We start from the raw sequence: 20,872 nt of genomic DNA, 5'->3' as shown, positions 1-20,872 counted from the left end.
TATAATTGATATCTCCTGAGTTCTCCCTGCCCCAAGTTACTCTTTCTGGTCTGTGATATCCCAGAGCGCTAAGAAAAACATGATATATTCAGTGACTTTGGAGTATTTAGAAAACAGGTTCTTATAACACACTGGGAAACTCTATGCTTTATAACAGGTTCTTATAACACACTGGGAAACTCTATGCTTTATAAACAGGTTCTTATAACACACTGGGAAACTCTATGCTTTATAAACAGGTTCTTATAACACACTGGGAAACTCTATGCTTTATGCTTTTTAAATAGTTTATTTAAAAAATATTTTTGTAGGTAAATACACTGGTGCCGCTGAATTTTACCATGAGAGGTGACACACAAAAAATATTGGAGAGAAGAAGTCCTTAGTCTCCACCTCTAGTATGGGAAACTGAAAAATTCTGGCTAAAGAGCTTTGAAAAAAATAGTTCTTTAAATGCAAATAGTGGAGTGAACGTGAGTATGATCAAAGTTCTCAGAGGGAAAAAAAAGAAAGAAAAGAGAGAGAGAGGGAGGGAAGGAGGAAGGAAGGGAGGGAGAGAAGGAAGAAGGAAGGAAGAGAGGAATGATAAGACCAAATATACCAGATGTTAACCAAATGCCGAATACAGTGACTTCCCTGGAGCTCCGAACTTTGGATTTTCTTTTTTTCTTTTTATAGCTGCACCTGCCACACATGGAAGTTCCCAGGCTAGGGGTCAAATGACAGCTGCAGCTGCAGGCCTATGCTACAGCTATAGCAATGCCAGATCCAAGCTTCACCTGTGACCTATGCCACAGCTTGAGGCAACCCCAAATCCTTAACCCATGGAGTAAGGCCGGGGATTGTAACCTGCATCCTCACAGACACCATGTCATGTTCTTAAACTGATGAGCCACAATGGGAACTCCTGAACCCTGGATTTTAAGAGCCCACATATCAGGTCTGAGGACAAGTTGCTGAGCTCATAGAAGATGGAGAGCTAGAGGGAGACCCATGCACAAAGCCAAAACTTTGAAAAAGTGTCATTCTCAGTGAAGGGTTGTATTAGAAATCAAACCAAACCAACCAATAAAAAACACCCTGCACAGGAAAATTGTAAGGAAATGAACTTATTTTGGCCTAGGTCTGGGTGAAGGAGGACCATGTACTAGGCGAGGAGAAAAAAAGCACATTTTGAAACCTGAATGAATATAAATATTATAATAAATTATTATGCAAGAGGTTATATTGGTGTAAAATTAAACATTAAGTAGAGGGAAAGAAGTGCAAACAATGTCCATATGTGTGTATGTTATATGCCTGTACTTATGTGAAAATGACTAGATATAAATATAGTAAAATTTATTGCATCAGGCAGGAATGGTTCTGTAGCTGTGTGCTCAGAAGGGGGCATATGGCTTCCCAAGGTCTCTGTGATCTGTTTCTCTGATTAGTGTGCTCAAACACTTCTTTATTCATGACTTTCAGCTTGATTATTGCTGTCTTGCCTAGTTAATATTTTTTACTCAGGGATTCTGGGGATCTAAGAAGAGCTTAGACCTATTTAAGCCCTGGGGTCAAGTTGTTGAAATATTGGGCAGTCCTGTGTGATCTGAAGGGTAGCAGCAGCAAAAGTAGCTGACTGTTGGGTTTCTAATTAATATGCTGAGCCTTTGATGCCAATGGATAGAGTGTTAATAAATGGACAATCCAATAGGTATCACCCAGAAGTTTCTTGCTAAATTTAAAAGTGCATACGAATTGAGATTCCCAACCATGTACAGCGTTTTCTTCTCGTTTCCATGAAACCTTGGTACCTTCAGATCTCTTAATAAGAGTGTACATAGGATCCATGGGATTTTCTCTAGAAAGAGAGTGGGCATATAGCCTTTATGAACATACTGTTTCTAGAAGCCATTGGGTGGATCAGTCTTATTCCTGCTAATGACGGAGGAAAGCTACTAAAAGAGAATTCACTGTTTATTTATGTTTAATCAACTTAATGAGCTGATGGTTTGGATCAAATGCTACCAGTTGGAGATGGAAGCATCCTCACCCCCTGAGGGTTATGAATAAGAAGAGATCGTGCTTACAGATACAGAGGGGATGGTTAAATCATCATATCATTCAGCATGTTTATGCACAACAGAAAACTCCAAATAGATTTACTAAGATATCATTATTGAGTGCAAGGAACTATTCCAGGTGCTGGGAATAAAGGAGTGAACAAAACAGACAAACAACCCTCTTCCATTCTAGTTGAAAAACGGACTTTTATTTATTACTTACATCAATGAAATTTGGAGCTCCAATGTCCAAGGCTGGTGTAGTGCTCCATTAGCATCAGGAACTTGGACTCCTATTGTCTGTCTTCTTGCTCGTTGTTCTATCTTCTTTGACATCTGGCTTCTACTTCCTTGTCTAGACCATCTACATTCAGACCAGGAAGGAGAAAGAAGAAAAGTACCTATTATTTCCCGTTAAGTTCTACAAGTTACTTGTAGCACTTCCCTTGGTGTTCCGCTAGTCAGAATTTAGTCACGAGGGAGGCTGGAACATTTAGTCTTTATTCTAAGGCCGTGTGACCAGCAAAAAGTCAAGGAGGAAGAACAAATATTGGGACATCTGGGGGTCTGACACAGTCATCATAAAGGCAGGCACAAATTGCGTTAGGCATGATATGGTATTTGATACGGTAGTTTTAAGGACCTGATACAAACAACAGAGAAGGGACAGGTGGAAGGTACCCACCTTAGATCACCCACCACCTTAGAGTGACTTCCATGTGTTTGGATATCACTGATTCACTCTTCCTTCTATGTCTGTAGATACATCTGAGCATTAAGAAAAGCCTGTTAGGTAGTCTGTACCATATTTATTGAACACATACTACACTTGGAGAACTCAGCAATCTTTTTTTTTTTATTACTCACATGAATTTATCACATCTGTAGTTGTATAACGATCATAACAGTCCAATTTCACAGGATTTCATCCCATAACCCAAGCACATTCCCCCACCCCCTAAACTGTCTCCTCTGGAGGCCATACGTTTTTCAATGTCTGTGAGTCAGCATCTGTTCTGCAAAGAATTTCAGTCTGTCCTTTTTTCGATTCCACATATCAGTGAAAGCATTTGATGTTGGTGTCTCATTGTATGGCTGACTTCACTTTAGCATGATAATTTCTAGGTCCATCCATGTTGCTAAAAATGCTGGCTACAGGCCATTTTCACTGATGAACATAGATGCAAAAATCCTCAACAAAATACTAGCAAACCGCATCCAACAATACATTAAAAGGATTGTACATCATGATCAAGTGGGATTTATCCCAGGGATGCAAGCGTTCTTCAATATCCACAAATCCATCAGTGTGATACACCACATTAACAAACTGAAGAATAAAAACCATATGATCCTTTCAATAGACACAGAAAAAGCCTTTGACAAAATCCAACACCCATTTCTGATAAAAACTCTTCAGAAAGTGGGCATAGTGGGAACCTACCTCAACGTAATAAAGGCCATATATGACAAGCCCACAGCGAACATCATTCTCAATGGTGAAAAGCTGAAAGAATTCCCGCTGAGATCAGGAACAAGACAAGGATGTCCGCTCTCGCCACTACTTTTCAACATAGTTCTGCAAGTCCTAGCCACGGCAATCAGAGAAGTAAAAGAAATAAAAGGAATCCAAATTGGAAAGGAAGAAGAAATCTTTAAAAGTACTGCCAGACAGTGTAGGGGGTAGATACGGAGTTCCAGAGTGGGCCTTTCCTTAGAAGGTCAGGACCAGCCCTAGGCAAATGGTAAGGTGGCCCCATGCTGGTCCATCACCCATATCCCTACAGATGGAAGAGAGCTCCATTCTCCAGGAGACCCCCTCTCCCACTGCCTCAATGGCTCTACTTATGTAATAGGTCTTTCTGGCCCATCAGCACATAAACTTTCATTAAGACCTAAGAAGATAGAGTTCCCATTGTAATTGAGTGGGTTAAGGACCTAATGTTGTCTCTGTGAGGAGGCAGGTTCAATCCCAGGCTTCACTCAGTGGGTTAAAGATCTAGAATTGCTGCAAGTGCAGCAGAGGTCACAGATGCAGCTCAGATCTGGTGTTGCCATGGCCGTGGTATATGCCAGCAGCTGCAGCTCCAATTCAACCCCTAGCCTGGGGAAATTCCATATGTGCAGGTGCAGCCTTAAAAAAAAGAATGAAGAGGAAAGCATAAGCTACTTAGAGAAACCTGGGTTTCTGTTCTCACTCTGTAGCTCCTGGACAAGGAGTTTTTTTCTTTACTTTTATGCAGATAATCTTAGAATGGCAGATTCTTGTCATTTGAAGAGGCTTTAACAGTCATTTAATCTAATCCTCCTTGAGCTTGTCTTCCTTAAGGCTGTATTTTCCAAGTGATGTGCCATGGAACGCTAGGTATTAATAAGAGCTCTGAAAACAATGAGTTGCAAGGTCAAGAAAGCTTGGGAAACAGGGTACCAAATTCCACACCTGGAGATTCACAACATAGTTCATTTTTAATAGGCTGGTAGAATTCCCTACCATACATGAAAAGGTTAACTGTGCAGGAGTAAATTCTTTATGATACCTTCAGAAAAGGAGAGCTCACCACTGAGGACTTAGAGCCTATCAGAAGCCTCTCACAGTGCCCTGGGTGAAGTGTGAAGGTCCGGAGTTATTCACCAATCCCTCAGTCAAGAAGCTGAGGAAAATGTGCCATCAGAATTCTATCAATGCTTAAGCATGCTGGGGCTCATTATCCACTTTGCTGATTCTTCAGTTTTTCTTGGTCTTCCTTCTGCCCCCAGCTGCCTCCTCCACATCTGGTCTTCATTATAAGAAATGCATCAGAACATTTCTCTCAGAAGATGAGGAAGGGAAAGAAAGAGTGTGGAGTTAGATCTCAAACCAGTGGAATTCCTTAGTGTTCCAAGTATTAGTAATGAGTGACATTGATAATTTAAAATAACAATGGATTAAGTTGTTTTATAAATTCTCTTCTGATTGACTCCTGAACGAGATCTTAAAGCCTCCCTTTTATTTTTACTTGATTTAATTATGTTTTTATTTGGGGAAGTTTCACATTTCCAAAATGGTCTGTCATTGCCTTTCTTTCTTTCATTTTCATTTTCTTTTTCTTTCTTTCTTTTTTTTTTTTTTTTTTTTTTTGGCAGGTTCTGAATGAAGTGAGGGGTTCGTAAAGCAAGACCAGTCAGCCCTTGGAGAGCATATTTCATTTTCATTTTTCAGGTGCTTCTCCTTTTTGTCACCCCTAAACCTGGGGTGTAATTCAAGATGGCTTTTGCCATCTATAACTTAGATTCATGTAGCCTCACTTGTTTGAAAAAGGACAGCTGTTTTCACTTTAATAGAGTGGCCAGTTTTGAGAGATGGTTAGTCCATTACCTAAGTGCAAAAATCTTTTTGGTTCCCAAGTGAATGAAGTAAACTTCTTCTTAATTAAAATGAGCTTCCTAGCCGAGGCGTTTCCAATCTACCCAAAGCCAGCCTGAAGAGATAGTCACCTCTGGCAGGTCAGCCATTGTCCCTAAAGGATATGGCCCACACACTGACATTCAGCTCTGTTGGGAAAGGCCACGGTGTTCTGCCAGGAGGGGATCTGGTTGCAAGTGGGTGATAGCAGCAAACTGCTGACAATTGTGTGGTTAATGGAAAGGTATGTTTGTTCAACTCAGACAACACCAGGGTTGAAAGGTCCCAGAGAGATGGTGTCATCTGGTGGTTTAAAGCTATGCCCTGTGGAAACCCCCTCAGGGCCATCTGCCATATCCCAGTGATCACAGCCACTTTCTTTTCCTTGCTCGTTGCATCTTGTTGTACAGTTTTTGTTTGAAGAAAGGGTTTGTTCCATGATTAAATGTTAAAGTAAGAGTTTAGTTCTGTTTCTCATTATATGGGGATGGGGTTGGGGGTGATGAGAACATTTGCCCATGATCCTGGGACCTGCAAATGCCTCATTGAGGAAGTGGTTCATGCCAGGCCCAAAGGGGTGAGGAGTGAATAGTTGTCAGCAGTGGACAAGCCATCTAGACCCTATCAGACTTAAGACATTCTTCTTCCTCTTTCCAAGCACACGATGCCCAGGAATCCCACCCCCAGCTCCAAGCCATCAATCTAAATGAGATTCAGGCTAACTCATTTCAAATGCTCATCTGCTGCTTATTAGCTATGAGACTTTGGACAAATTTGAATAAATGTAAGCTCAGGGGTCCGGGCTGCTGCTGAGAGAAGGTAGGAGGTGTGTGGCCATCTTCCTGATAGAAATCTTCAAAGACTGAGATTCTGCTTCTCCATCAGCCCAGGAAGCCTTCTTTCCTTACTTACTCTTTAGGTAAAATTCATTTTATGTCAACTCTATAAGCCATTCTGGGCCATTGACTCCTTTTCAACTTGACCACTGCTTGGGTTAAGCTTCCCAATGTGTAAAGTAGCACCTTATTCTTATTTTGCTTTTAAATAGACCTCTTTCAAGTTTCAAGGAGGTTCTTCTCAAACTTCTGGGGTTTGAGAATGATTCCAATTCTCTTGATGATTCTATAGCCTCTCCTTTGGGTTTTGCCTTCCAAACTATGATCCTCATGTATTAAATATTTTCCATACTGAAACCTATTAGTCATCTTGAGAATTTTACTGGCCTTCCTTCTCTTGATGTTTTCTAGCTGTATTTACACCTTCTTGAAGTAGGCTGTCCTGAACCACATGCAACTTTTCCAGCTTTCCTGTTCCACACTTTGATACATGTTTACTCTGTGGAACACAGTGTGGTGTATATGAAAATGCATGATTGTAAGACAGAAAATCCTGGATCTTCTGGGCTGTGTGACTTTGAGGGAGTTATTCAACCAGGCTCTTTGGGCATCAGGTTCCACATTGCAAAATGGAGATGGAAGTGTACCTCAGGTGTCCACGAGGGTAAACAACTTGGCATTTTAAACCTGGTACTCTGCCTTGCATTCAGTAACACTGAGTAATTTAGAGGAGGAAAGAAGGAGAAGAAAGAGAGAGTTCCCATTCTTGATTATAATATCTTTATAATAATGAGGGACCTATTTAATGAAATAGGTAATGGTTGTTTTAAAGCAGTACTTTTGCACCTCCTTCACTTATCATAGTCATATTCATTTAAATTGACCTCTCCTTCCATTTCAGTGATACAGATCAGAGCATTGCATTCACTCATCATTAAACATAAGCTTACAGCCTTGCATCTTCATAAACAGAAGTCAGTCATGTGGGAGAGAGAGGGGGAATAAACCCACTATCTTCTGGTCAATGTTTAGACAGTCTTGGCACCTCCCAGAAGCAAGAGCTACAGCGGGAGAAGTGGGAGAGGAGCAGCTCGCCAAGCAGAAGCCTTTCTCGGCGTTCCATCAGCAAGGAGAGGTGGGTGGAGACGCTGGTGGTGGCTGACACAAAGATGATTGAGTACCACGGCAGCGAGAATGTGGAATCCTACATCCTCACCATCATGAACATGGTATGGCAGACCGTGTGGGGACAGGGGCAGCTGTGAATAACTACTGTCAGATGTCCTCCACCCCAGAATAAGAAAGAAAAGACTTTTTTGGGGTCCTTTTCACGTATATATTAAATATTTATTTATATTTATAAATACATTTCTATGTATGCATTTTATATTGTTTATATATGTGTATAAATATTATATCTGTAAGTGTATTTATATTTTAAAATATATTTTATGTAATCACTTGTGGTCATATTCATCTTATTAATAAAAATTAATACAGATGTAATCCTATTTTAAAATATATTGGTCCTCATAAATATATTCCCTGCCTAAATAATTAAGGATGGAAATTCAGGACAAACTAGTCTTTCTCCTAAAAACATGTATCCTGTGAAAACTTATAATTTATCATGAATATTTTCTACGAGTTATTTATCAGGTGACTCTGTCATTTTAGTATGATTTTTCCCCCTCACTGATTTATGCTCGTTCGCAAATGAATAAACTGAGGCAAAGGACTAGAACATGATTTCTTCAAGGTAGTTGGAGCTAGAATTGGAATAAAGTTAATGACCCCTGATTTTAAGCTTCTCTTTTGATGATGTTTGCTTTCCATTATTGATGTTTTCTGCTTTCCCACACGGGCATATCCAACTCTTCTTTGCACTCTACCAAAAATTCCTGACCTATAAGATAAGGAATAATTTGAAGTGCATTACGGTTCTGTTTTTTTTTTCTCTCCACCAGCGCTCATCTGTTATCTGTTCACATGAGGCTAATGGTTTCCATTTCCAACTCTAGGTCACTGGGTTGTTCCATAACCCAAGCATTGGCAACGCGATTCACATTGTCGTGGTCCGGCTCATTCTACTGGAAGAAGAAGAGGTAAGGAATAAATTCTCTTCTGACCTGGATCCTCATAATTCCTACCTCTTTTCTTCAAGATCTCTTGAGGGATAAGAAAGAAGTACCAGACAGATGTTTAGAAGTGCATCTGTGTTATTTTCTTGGGAATTCAGTGATGGCAAGTGGGAGATGGAGAACATTTCCAAGATGTATGTATGTTCTTGGAACCATCTGTTTTCGTCTCCAGTAACTCGAAAATCAGATGGACCACAGTGACTAAGAATATTCCAGAATGGACATAGACTAAATCATGTTATGGCTGGCTGGTTTCAGTAAACGTTAGGAGGGACATGGAAATATGGAACCTTTTATACTGTTTATTTATCTGCACAGTAATACATGTCTCTCAGGTCTGGGCCCACTCGTCTCTCTGCATTTTTACTTGGGGATTTCATCTATCTTCAGAGACTTACAGAACATCTGTATGCTGAGACTCAATTGATATCTCAAGCCCAGACCTCCTACTTAAGCTCCAGACTCCTGTCCAGTTGCTTGCTTGACATGTTGGATGTGTCTTAGTCCACTCGAACTTGGAAACTGAGTAATGGAATTATTGGTCACTCCCTGCCCAAATCATCTCAGTTCTTCCTCCTGCCATTCCCCAAGCCTCCATCACAACCATCTCAGTAAATAGTGCTATTCTGCACTGTTGCATAAGCCTGGAAGTCTTTCTTGTTTCCTTCTTTTCTTATCTTCCACATTCCACAGGAATCCCTACAGTGCTCCTACCTTCAAAAATACATCACAAAATCACCCACTGTTAGCACCTCCACAGTCATTGTGTTGGTTTCAGCCTCATGGTACCCTTCCTGAATCACCTTGGCGAAATCCCAAATGTTCTTCCTATTTCATGCCCTGACCCCTAACCATAATCCAGTCTCTATGTAGCAGTTAGAATGGCATTTTAATACAAATGAGTTACACCACTGCACAAAACTAATAGATTTATGTTTTTTAGGACAATGTCAACATTTCTTATTATGTCCTGCAGAGACTTTCATGATCAGACCTCCATCCACCCTCCCATTTTTCCTGATGTCACTCTGCATTTGCACTGGCCTTCAGATAGGTTCAAGAACACATGAGACACTTGTCAGCCTCTTGGCCTGTGCATTTGAGGTTCTCAATGCCTGAAACACTCTTCCCCTGTCTCTGCTCATGGTGGGCACCTTGTCACCTCTCAGGCTTTTGTTTAAATGCCACCTCCTCAGAGAGGTCTCAACGACCAACCTACTTATCAAGCTGGTCCCACTTACTGTTCTTACTTCACTAATACTGCTCTCACATTTCATTAATATTATGTGCATTTGTTTACTCTTTTTTTGTTTAGCTCAGCCACCATCAGAATGTGAATCCTATGAGTGCACAAACTAAATTCTTTATTCTCGGCTTCATCTCCAGCACCTAACACAGTGCTTGGGCATGAGTGAATGAATAAATGAATAAACAGAGTGAAATTTAATGAAGGAGTGAACCAGCCAACCTGATGAAATGACTTTGCAATTTATAGCCCTTTACCAGGGGCTGAGATAAGTGAAGAAAGGCATCATTCAAATCTCCATCAACAAGAGCCCGGAGGCCAAAAGGCTCAGGCAGGGTTTATTGTTTTCGGAGCAGAAGCCTCCACAAAGAAGATTTTAAAACAATGATTTCTGGAGCCTGGATCCCTTTTCTTTCTTCTCTCCCCTACCACCCCCACTTCCTCTAGTCATTCAAGACTTTGGGTATCCCTTCCCAAGAACCTTTTGTTAAGAACATTTAGAGCTTAGAAACCAGGCAAAGCAAAAACTCCGTGTCATCTCAGTATCTAACATGACCTACCTAACTCTGTGGGGAACATAACTATGATTATTTTTTACCATTGGTTAGGGCCTTGCTGTGGTAAAGTTAGGTGTTAACATGCAGAAAACTCATAATGTACAAATGGGTTTTGTCCAACAGAGATGGAAATAATTTGTAAATTTGGAAATAATTTGTATCCAGCAGAGACGATAACTCCAAAGATTATGGTTTTATTGGTCTGTGGAATATTACATAATTTTGTATTTAATTTAGCATTCTTTTTTTACCGACTCTAGTTGCATCAGTTTCACACATCTGTCTTTGAACCAGCTTTGCCATCTTGCCTGTCTCCTTATTAGTGTGTTAAATCTATCTTGAACATGTGCTCACTATATGTTTGTATGAGAATTATGTTTTGAACTTTTTGGAAATTATACTTTGATACCTTGGAGGACAAATTTTCATTATTGCGTAATGGCCTAGCATCGGTGCATGCTTACCCACAGAGGGGAAATAAGGAAGGTTCTTCTGGCTGTGGGAAGGCGAATCCTTTACCTTCTGCAGTCCCAACAGCGGCACTAATAGGAGCTCACACTGCAGCTTCTGTGGAATGAGCCTTTTATAATTCTGCAACTCTCTGTTCCCAGGAAACAGTGCCACCAAAGTCTTGCTGCCAGTGGAATCCTTTGAAAGAACTTGATTGGCCATTACCTCTCTGACCCCATCACAATTATGTTGTTTTTTTTTCTTCCCATTCTCATTTTGGAAGTGCAACGAGACAAAAATGATGTGCTGCAGAAAGAAAAGAAAAGAAAAAAAAAAGCCATTGCTTCCTTCCTTCACTTGTCAAATATCTTCCTCATTTAAGCTTCTATAAAATCTCCAAGTGGTACAAGGTTCATAACTTGACAACAGGATTGCTAGCTCTTTGGAGAGCTGCAATTCACAGTTCTCATTTTCTTGATTCCCAGATAATGACTCAAGTGATTCTTCACATCGTTGATGAATGAGCAGCCCCAACAACAACAAACAGCAATGATTCCAGCCCTTAATTAACATCAGGGTGGCAGCCACAGGCAGAAAACACAGTGTGAGGTGTTGGGAGGTGACTGCTCTTGGGCAAAGAGACCTGAGTTCTAGTCCTAACTTTGTCATCATCATGCAGGGAACTCTGCGAAAATCACATCATTGCTCCATCCTGCCTTTTTCTTCATCTTTAAATGAGACTCAAGTCACGGTCCATCAACTGTATGTGAGATGCCGTGCTAGCCACTGAGGGTACAAAAATGAATCTAAGGCCTATCTCCTGATTCTGGGGAGCTTAGGGTCTTGGGCACAAAGGCACAAAATAGAACATTGCAAGTAGAAATTTCCATCAGTATGAAAAAAAGCCAAAGAGTACCTGGGATAAGGCAGGATACTTGGATATCTAAGCTGGGTTTTAGAGGAGAAGAAATTAACAGTGAGGAAGGACATGGAGGTAGAAGGACCTGGAAATAAGGACAAAAGCTTTAGTGCTTAAACTAGCACTTTACCTATGAGGGGCTGAGCCTCACAGCCAATTAAAATCTGCCTACCTCCACTCACCCCCGCTCTTGTTCCAGTGTTGCCTATCTCTGTGCATGACATCAGTATCCTTCCAGTTGTAGGCACCAAAGACCCAGAAGGCCTCCTTCTCTCCACTTCACCCATATCCACGCCATCATCAGTACTGCCAGTTTTCTCTGATCAGCTCCATTTATATCACTTTAATCTAGGATATCTCTTCCTAAGCTTTTCTTGTATATACTTTCTGGTTTGCTTAGATTCCTTTCAATCTTGTTGTCTTATTACAGCCAAGAAGATCTCAGAACGATAGTCTGATCATCTCTGCTGTCCTGACGCCCCTTTCTGAACCCCATTCCTGGTTTAAAGCAATCCAGTGTTGTCTTGATTCCCTCTCTCATCTCTTACCACACCCCCGTGCTCTTGGACTAGAGTGATAGTCGTCTATTCATCAGCTTCCTCCTGCCACTGGTCTTGTTGTTGCCTGGACTGTCTTCCTTCTTGTCTTCACTTAGTTAACACTTTAATCCCCAGATCTCAGCTCCGGTGTCACTTTGCTGGGCAAGTCTTCTTTGATGTCCATGCCCAGTAATATTCTATTACATATGCCCCACAACACTGTGTGTTTCTCCTTCGTAAACTCATATATATCCCAGTTGTAACCTTACATCTCTTCGCCTGGCGCCCTTTCTTCTGTTAGTATATAAGACTTAAGGGCAGAAGCTGGGTCTGCTGCTGCTCACCATATAGCCCTACTGGTACATAACAGATAAGAGGAGTTAAGGAGTGAGGCCAGCAGTCAGGGGTCAGCCATGGCCAAGTTATGACAAACCTGTGGCCCCATGAAGGGATTTGGATCTAATCCTGTGGAAGCCTCTGGATGATTCCAAACCGAGGGTTGAAATGGAGAGAAAGGCATTAAAGAGATGGCCCTGGGGCTCTGTGGGAAGTGGCATTAGATGGAGACACTGAAGTAGGTCTCATCCATCAAAGACTTGATTCTTTCTTTCTTTCTCTCTTTCTTTCTTTTTTTTTTTTTCTTTTTAGGGCCACACCCATGGCATATGGAAGTTCCCAGGCTAGGGGTCGAATCAGAGTTACAGCTGCTGGCCTACACCACAGCCACAGCAGCTCAAGATCTGAGCTGTGTCTGCAACCTATACCACAGCTCATGACAATGCTGGATCACTGACCCACTGGGCAAGGCCAGGGATCAAACCCACATCCTCCTGGATACTAGTCGGATTCATTTCCCCTGTGCCACAATGAGAGGTCCCTTAATTTTTTTCTTAATTCTTTTATTGTCATAAATATGTGTGTGTGTGTGTGTGTGGTGTGTGTGCGTATGTAAACTGTAAAATTTGTCATTTTGCAATATACAACCCAGTAGCATTTACAGTGTTTTGCAGCCATCACTGCTAGTTTCAGAACATCATCCCAAAGGAAATCCCTATCCATCAAGCAACTACTCACTTTCTTCTCCCCGCCAGCTCCTGCCAACCACTCATCTGATTTCTTTTTAAAAAAATTATTGAAGTATAATTGATTTACAGTGTTGTGTTAATTTCTGCTGCATAGCAAAGCGACTCAATTATATATGTATACATTCCTTTTCATATTTGTTTCCTTTTTGGTTTATCGTAGGATCGTGAATATAAGTCCCTGTGCTGTACAGTATGATCTTGTTGTTTATCCATCATTTGTATACAAGTTTGCATCTGCTAATTCCAAACTCTCAATCCTTCCCTCTCTCACATCCTCCCCCTTGGCAACCACAAGTCTGTTTTCTATGTCTGTGAGTCTCTTCCTGTTTTGTAGATAAGTTCATTTGTGTGATATCTTAGATTCCACATATAAGTAATATTGCATGGTGTTTGTCTTTCTCTGTCAGACTTACTTCACTCAGTATGATAATCTTTAGGTCCATCCATGTTACTGCAAATGGCATTATTCCATTCATTTTTATGGCTGAGTAAAATTCCATTGTATATATGTACCACATTTTCTTTATCCATTCATTGGAATTCCTAGCATCAGTGACTTTCTATAATTCTCATCTTTCTTATTCTAAATCATACCCAACAACTCACACCATTTTGGACTTCATTTTCTGTTGTGGGTTCAAGATACTTGGTGGTTAATCTACATACATACAATAGTTTCTCTTTGTTGGTTACCACCATGTAAAAACCATTGTGGATTTTCATCACATATTGAGAATAAATTAAGGTAGTCTGATACTTGCTTTGGAGCATCCTAAAGGCATCTCAAAGAGTAAAAGGTCATATTTCAGACCAATGGAAACTCAGGTGCACATAACCATAAGCTGCAAAGACTTGTCAAGAATATTAAGACATTGGGGGTCAAGAAATCAGAGTTGCTTTAGAGATTAACTGACTTGCTCTCACTCCTATCCTGTCTCCATGCAGCCCTGAGTTAAGTTCTTATTTTCACTTTATGACCCAAATTTTGTCCTTTGAACTTCTATGCTCCCTCCAGGATTTAGACACAAACTTGGCCTCCTCCCATTTCCATTTCTCTAGACCAATTCATTTGGTGGCTTCCCTGCTCCACTTTGGGGCCAGGGGTTAGGGATCCCATTGCCCCTTTCCCTCCTCCTCTTGTAAGGAGTTGACATTGTGGCGAGCACTGATTTATAGTTCTCCCCCCTCTTTCTAGCCATATAACTTCAGCAGGTTATTTAACTTTTTCGTGCCTCCACTTCTTCATTTGGTAAAGAGTATTTACTTCCTAGGTTTGCTGTGAGAATCAAACATGTTAATTCAGGTTGTAGCATAGTATCCGGCTTGTAGAAGCTACTCCATCCATGTCACTTGTCAGGATCTTTCTTATTCTTATCATTGTCATTGTCATCATTTAGGTTCCACAACAACCTTGGAAACTTGTTACTATTTTTTTTTTTGTCTTTTTGCATTTTTTTTTTCTAGGGCCACTCCCATGGCATATAGAGGTTCCCAGGCTAGGGGTCTAATCAGAGCCACAGCAATGCAAGATCCAAGCCTTGTCTGTGACCCACACCACAGCTCATGGCAATGCCAGATCCTTAACCCAATGAGCAAGACCAGGGATCAAACCTGCAGCCTCATGGTTCCTAGTCAGATTCGTTAACCACTGAGCCACGACGGGAACTCCAGAAACTTGTTACTATTTATACTCATTTCATGAATGAGGAAACTGTACCAAAGTCCTTGATGGAAAATAAAAAATGTAAAAGACAAGATTAGGATCATAAGAAGTGGGAAACTTCTTTTAAGAACAGGATAGAGGCAAAACTGGGATGGGAGTAAGTTGGGATGAAGCCAACCAGGTGGGCCCCAGGTCACTGTGCCATGGAGGGCCGGAGCCCGAGGGTGTCAGGCTGGCTGGAAGAGGTGGCAGTAAGGCTGACAGACAGGAAGGAGGTGACTCTTTTCACAGAAAATTTCTCTTGGTCTTGGAGTGATTCCGTTATAGGTTCACTTCTATGAGACTCTGGAGTTAAAAGCCTTATTAAATTTGGAGATTCAGGCTGGTGAGTTCCTCTGAGCCCAGGGTGATTTGTGGGTCTGTAATAACTTATAGAACTGCTGCTTTTTCAAGAGAAATGTCAACAATATTGGCAATGAACTTGGACACTCATCGCTTTATTTATTTATTTGTCTTTTTGTCTTTTTAAGGCCGTACCCACAGCATATGGAGGTTCCCAGGCCAGGGGTCTAATCGGAGCTGCAGCTGCCGGCCTGCACCACAGCCACAGCAATGCCAGATCCAAGCCACATCTGTAACCTACACCACAGCTCATGGCAATGCTGGATCCTTGACCCACTGAGCGAGGCCAGGGATGGAACCTGCAACCTCATGGTTCCTAGTTGGATTCGTTTCTGCCGCGCCATGACAGGAACTCCAGATATTCATCACTTTAAAAATAAAATCCAGAGTCTCTTCCTCTGATAGTCAGATGGGCTATTCCTTGACACACGGAAAGTTTTCCGATTAAACTTTTTACCACTTTTCTCATCTCTGCCTCTTCTCATTCTTCCAGGAACCTAAGCCTGGCAAGCAGAGCATGATCAGATTTGCATTGAATCACAAATTCTCAAGGAAATCAATACATGGTTTTTTTTTTTTTCATTATGAAGAGAGAATTTACAAAGAGAACAATTTACAATGAAAGCCATGTTCTTGAAAAATCATTTTCTCTCTCCCACTTGGGACCATTTCTGTGAGCCGTGGCTGATTTCCTCTAGGTCACCTCCCTGTCCAATCAGGTCACATACTCAAATGAATAGAAATAAATAGGAAAGAGAATGTGGGATGTGAATTGGACTCACTGGAGAAAATGATGTGAGACAAAATGATGACAGAACAAAAAGCAAAATCTATTTCTGTTTATAGAGGAAATAGGAAAAATTCATGTGGATAGGGCTTTGTTTTGACAAGCTCACATAATGATGAGGATGCTTTATAGGAAATGTTTAGTACAAGTTTCTCCTTATTCATGGCGTAACCAGCATGATCTCTGGGAAGCTCCTTTGTATCTTGCGTATATGTAGGGCTGTGTGTATTGACACAAAGCTAATGATGCTCACCAAGACACCCATGATCAGCTGCATTCAAGAAACCAAGTGAATGTTTCTTGAACTTGACCTCTTATGAGACTTTGAGATAAAGAGGCTGAGGGAGCTGAAAAAAGTTGAGCTCAATTAAAACTTCCTGGAAGAGTCACAGCATCTAGCAGAAAAGTAGTGAGCTGTCACTGACCTTGTGTTAAATGCCCTATATTGTAGAATTCAACACAGGGGCAACGTACCCAGTTACAAATGACCAGCAGCTCGGTTAATTGCACTTGCTTTGGCTCTAAGACGAACTGACAAAGGCAATAAGGAAAAAAGCAAAGCAAGATTTGGGGATAGACTTCAGGCCCTAACTTTTTTTTTCTTATTGATGAAAATTCAATTACCTATCAAGTTAAGAGGGGAAAAAAGGGAATTTTATTTGAGCCAAACTGAGGATTATGACCCAGAAAGCAGACACTCAGAAAGCTCTGAGAACTGTCCTGCCTGTTAGAAGCTGGAGGCACAATCATATACATTTTTCGAGACAAGCATTCCCTTTTGATCGTATATCAAAATGACAAACTGATGTTACAACAAGTTCACCAAGGATCCAGAATCTAGGCAAGCAGGTACAAAGTGAGCAGTAAGGCCCCACGTCCCCTACAGAGCTGGGAAAGGATGCTGTTCTTTTAAGAAGCCACGTTACTAGCATCAGAGGAAAGACAAAACGAATCTTCACAGTTGGGCAGGCACTCCCGTTCTGGGGAGCTCTGGTTAAGGCATTATGCAGATGCGTGCACTGCTCATTAGGGAGGGGCACAGAGGCCCGGGCAAACACAGGGAGAGAATTTAATGTTTGCTTTGTTCTTGTCCTGCCTTAAATATAAATTTTATTGCATCACTCATCCATGGCTATCCCCCAGGTTGTTCCAGAATTGCTCTTATAAAAACATTGGCATGTTAAGATCCCCTCTGTTTTTGTTTGTTTCTTTGTTTGTTTTTGGCTTTTTTTGCCGTTTTTCTTGGGCTGGAGCAGCATATGACATATGGAGGTTCCCAGGCTGGGGTCTAATCAGAGCTGTAGCTGCCACAGCAATGCGGGATCCGAGCCTCGTCAGCAACCTACACCACAGCTCATGGTAACGCCAGATCCTTAACCCACTGAGCAAGGCCAGGGATCGAACCCACAACCTCATGGTTCCCAGTCAGATTCGTTAACCACTGAGCCATGACGGAAACTCCAAGAATCCCCTCTGTTAACATCTCTTTACAAGCAGCTCCTTTGCCTGTTTCCCTCCTTCCCCCTCATCCTGATGCTGGAACATTTCAACAACCATGCAGCCCTGGCCCATATATTTAGATGGTTCCACCTTGACAGCGTTGCTCCATCACCTGTTCTCCATCCTCCTCCTCATTCCTGTCGAGAACCCTGGAGGGTCTTAGACTTCTCTCCTCTTGCAGTGTATCCTGCCCTACCTTCATGGATGCAGTGATGGGAGAAGACATAAGACTTGTGGGTCAGAGACAAAGGATATTATGACTCCCAGCACACGTATCATATGACCTTCATGTTTGTATCTGTCCTTCTTGTCCCCTAGGGTGCCGCAGGCAGCCCGGGTGAGTGCTGTGTACACAGTGGGCTTTATCACAGCTCAGAAGCCCTGAGATAAGGAAACGCTAATCCTTTAAAGGGGGTTGTAAGAAACTTGTCAAATGTTGCCCCAGAGGGAGCCATTATCTTTACTTCTTTCCTGGAGGGAGACACTATCCCTTGATGCCAAGGCTGTTTGCTCTACGACATCCTTGAAAAAATACAAAAGCTGTCAGGGCCTTTGTTCAGAAGAGGTGACAATCAGCAACACAATAATAGTGGGGGACTTTAATACCCCACTTACATCAAGGACATCAAGGGAGAGAGCACCCAGACAGAGAACAGCAAGGAAACACAGGCCTGCAATGACTCCCTGGACCAGCTAGATTTAACTGATATTGTTAGAAGATTCCACTCCAAAGCAGCAGAATATACATTCTTCTCAAGTGCGCAGGAATATTCTCCAGGATAGATCACATCTTGGGCCACAGAGCAAGCTTAGGTAAATTTTTAAAAGTTGAAATTATCCCATGCATTGTCTCCAACCATAATGCTATAAGACTAGAAATCAACTACAAGAAAAAAAAAAAACAGCAAAAAACCCAAAAGAGGTGAAGATAAGAGACCCCTGTAAAATTGTCTCCTGACAGTTGTGATTACAGGCACCAGAATGATTATTTTCTGCTTCATCCTTAAATTTCTGGCCTCTTACCTTCCTTTTCTCTAGTCAGATCTTGACTCATTAATGGATTGACTGCAAAACTTCTCCCACACACAAACACACACACAAAAAGAGTTCCTGTCATGGCTCAGTGGAAACAAACCTGATTAGCATCTATGAGGACGCAGGTTCGATCCCTGCCCTTGCTCAGTAGGTTAAGGATCCGGTGTTGCCGTGAGCTGTTGTGTAGGTCACAGATGCAGCTCCAATCCCACATTGCTGTGGCTGTGGTATAGGCCAGCAGCTATAGCTCCAATTTGACCTTTAGCCTAGGAACCTCCATATGCCATAGGTACGGCCAAAAAAAAAAAACCAACCACCCAAGCAAAAAAACAAAAAAACTTCTCCAGCACAGAATCTGCACTTTTGTCTGGCTTAATGGAAACATTCGTCACCTTCTCTCTCCATTCTTGAGAGGTGATGAGCATTGTCTGCTTGGTCAGTATCCTGTGAATGCCAGGCTGTGTGCAGGGCCTGAGATAAGGAGAGGAATAAACAGCAGTCCTTGCTCTGGAGGAACTAAGGAGGAAACAAGCCTGCAATTTAAATATCTTAACCTAGTGCAGCAAGGGCTATGAGCCAGGGTACACAAGATAGATTTGTAGGAAACTACTCCAGGCTGGGGGCAGGAAGACTTCCTGGAAATGCCCCGAGTGAGTCTTAAAGATTAATGGATGTCCAGTAAGTTAAAGGGAAAGAGAGAGGAGAGGGGGGCATTCTAGGTAGAGGAAGCAGCCTGACGAAAGCAAAGAGACAAATAATGGTGTAGGGGGAAGGGAAATGATAATATGAGCCGTTTGAATGTGCTGGAACATAAACTGTGAGGTTTGCAATGAAGGGAAGACTTCCTGGAGGCTAGACTTGGGAGGGTCTGAGTCTTTCATGGTGATATGGCCAGACTTGGGTGTCAGCTACATTGACCTGGCAATGGCAAGAAGGCTGGATTTAAAGAGAAGAAAGAAGGAGAACAGCTAAGAGACACTGCAAGAATCAATCCAAGCTTCAAATGATGAGGGTTTGAGCAGGGCAGTTGGGGGTAAAGATGGAAGGAAGGAGGTCAAGGTAGCAGCACATGATGACACATTGGGATGATGAAGAAGGAGAGAGAAGAGCCCAATAGGAGGACATTGGGTTGGTGGTGGTTCCTGTAACAAAGAGGATCCAGAAAGAACAACAGGTTACCATGGGAGAAAGGATTTCAGGGATGCTGGGTTGGGGGTACCTCATGCCATCTAGAAGGGGGTGTCCATCAAGAGATTTGGGTGCATGAGTTTGAACTCCAAGAAAGCTTTGGAATGAGATACAGACTTGAGCGTTAATAGCACATAGGTGATGGCCCAAAATGTTACTGTGATTGGGAGTGAGCTAAGCAATGGACCAGAAGGAGGGCAGAGGAAGAAGGGCCCATAAAAGAGCCCGAGAAATAGTCAGAGAGTAAGAGGAGGATGGGGAGCTGGAGATCTCGGAAGTACAGGGTCTCTGCCTGTGTCTGTCTGGGGGGTGAGAAGGGGGACATAGATAAGCAATAATGATTGGTAGGCAAAATGCTAAATCTTTCCAATTGTTCAAAGCAAAAAGTTTAGAGAAGACTTCAATAGTTTGGAAACCACCAGTCTTGGACTAGCAGCTGGAAACCTGGCATCACAACCCTGCTCTGCCAAAGCCTGCTGTGACTTGGCTGATGTACAGTCCTCTCTGGCCGCTATTTCCTCACTGTCTAAATGAGAGAACTGGATTTATAATTCCTAATGTTGTTCAGGGAATTAGGCTCATAGTCATGATGGAAAAATTGGAGGCAGAGTTTTCTGCTGCAACATCTGGGAAATGACTTCTTTCTGCGTGGCGATAAAGCTGTGTCCTTGCTGACACTGAATTTGGCTCAGAAATCAGGGAGAGGGGATGTTTGTAAACATTCACTTCTCCTCACACAGACACATGCAGATTGGTTATGTAAGTTCTTCCAAAATAGTGAGTCCAGTCAATGTTGAAAAGGACAATATCGAAGCAAAAAGTGGAGTTTTTCTAATCTGGCGCTATCCTGCCTTGAGCTGCGTGGCCCCACCAGGGACCGTGAGCCAAAGGGGAACATCCCAGATGGGCTCCATCTGCTTCTGCCTGTGTGGCCACCTCGCCTCTTAACAAGCTTTTATATCCAGGGCTGTTTAAATAGGTGTGTGAGTGTGTGGTGTGTGGCCTTTTCCTACCCTGTAACCCATGTGAAAAATTATACATGCCCTTTGATTCAAAACTGTGGGATCTCACGGATAACTAATTAGTAAGTAACCCAC

General features: G+C 42.0%; 1 protein-coding gene across 1 annotated transcript in view; it reads left to right on the top strand.

Moving 5' to 3' along the window:
- The window catches only part of ADAMTS12 (ADAM metallopeptidase with thrombospondin type 1 motif 12), a 373,778-nt gene that overhangs the window by 200,428 nt on the left and 152,478 nt on the right, over positions 1-20,872 (top strand). The window contains 2 exon segments of the mRNA XM_021076980.1: positions 7,296-7,492; positions 8,285-8,368. Coding sequence (XP_020932639.1) covers positions 7,296-7,492; positions 8,285-8,368 — 281 coding nt within the window.

Source organism: Sus scrofa, chromosome 16 (assembly GCF_000003025.6).
Source record: "Sus scrofa isolate TJ Tabasco breed Duroc chromosome 16, Sscrofa11.1, whole genome shotgun sequence".
In the NCBI taxonomy this organism is placed as follows: domain Eukaryota; kingdom Metazoa; phylum Chordata; class Mammalia; order Artiodactyla; family Suidae; genus Sus; species Sus scrofa.
Note: the sequence above shows the minus strand (reverse complement) of the source record. Positions and strands in the feature narration are given on the sequence as shown.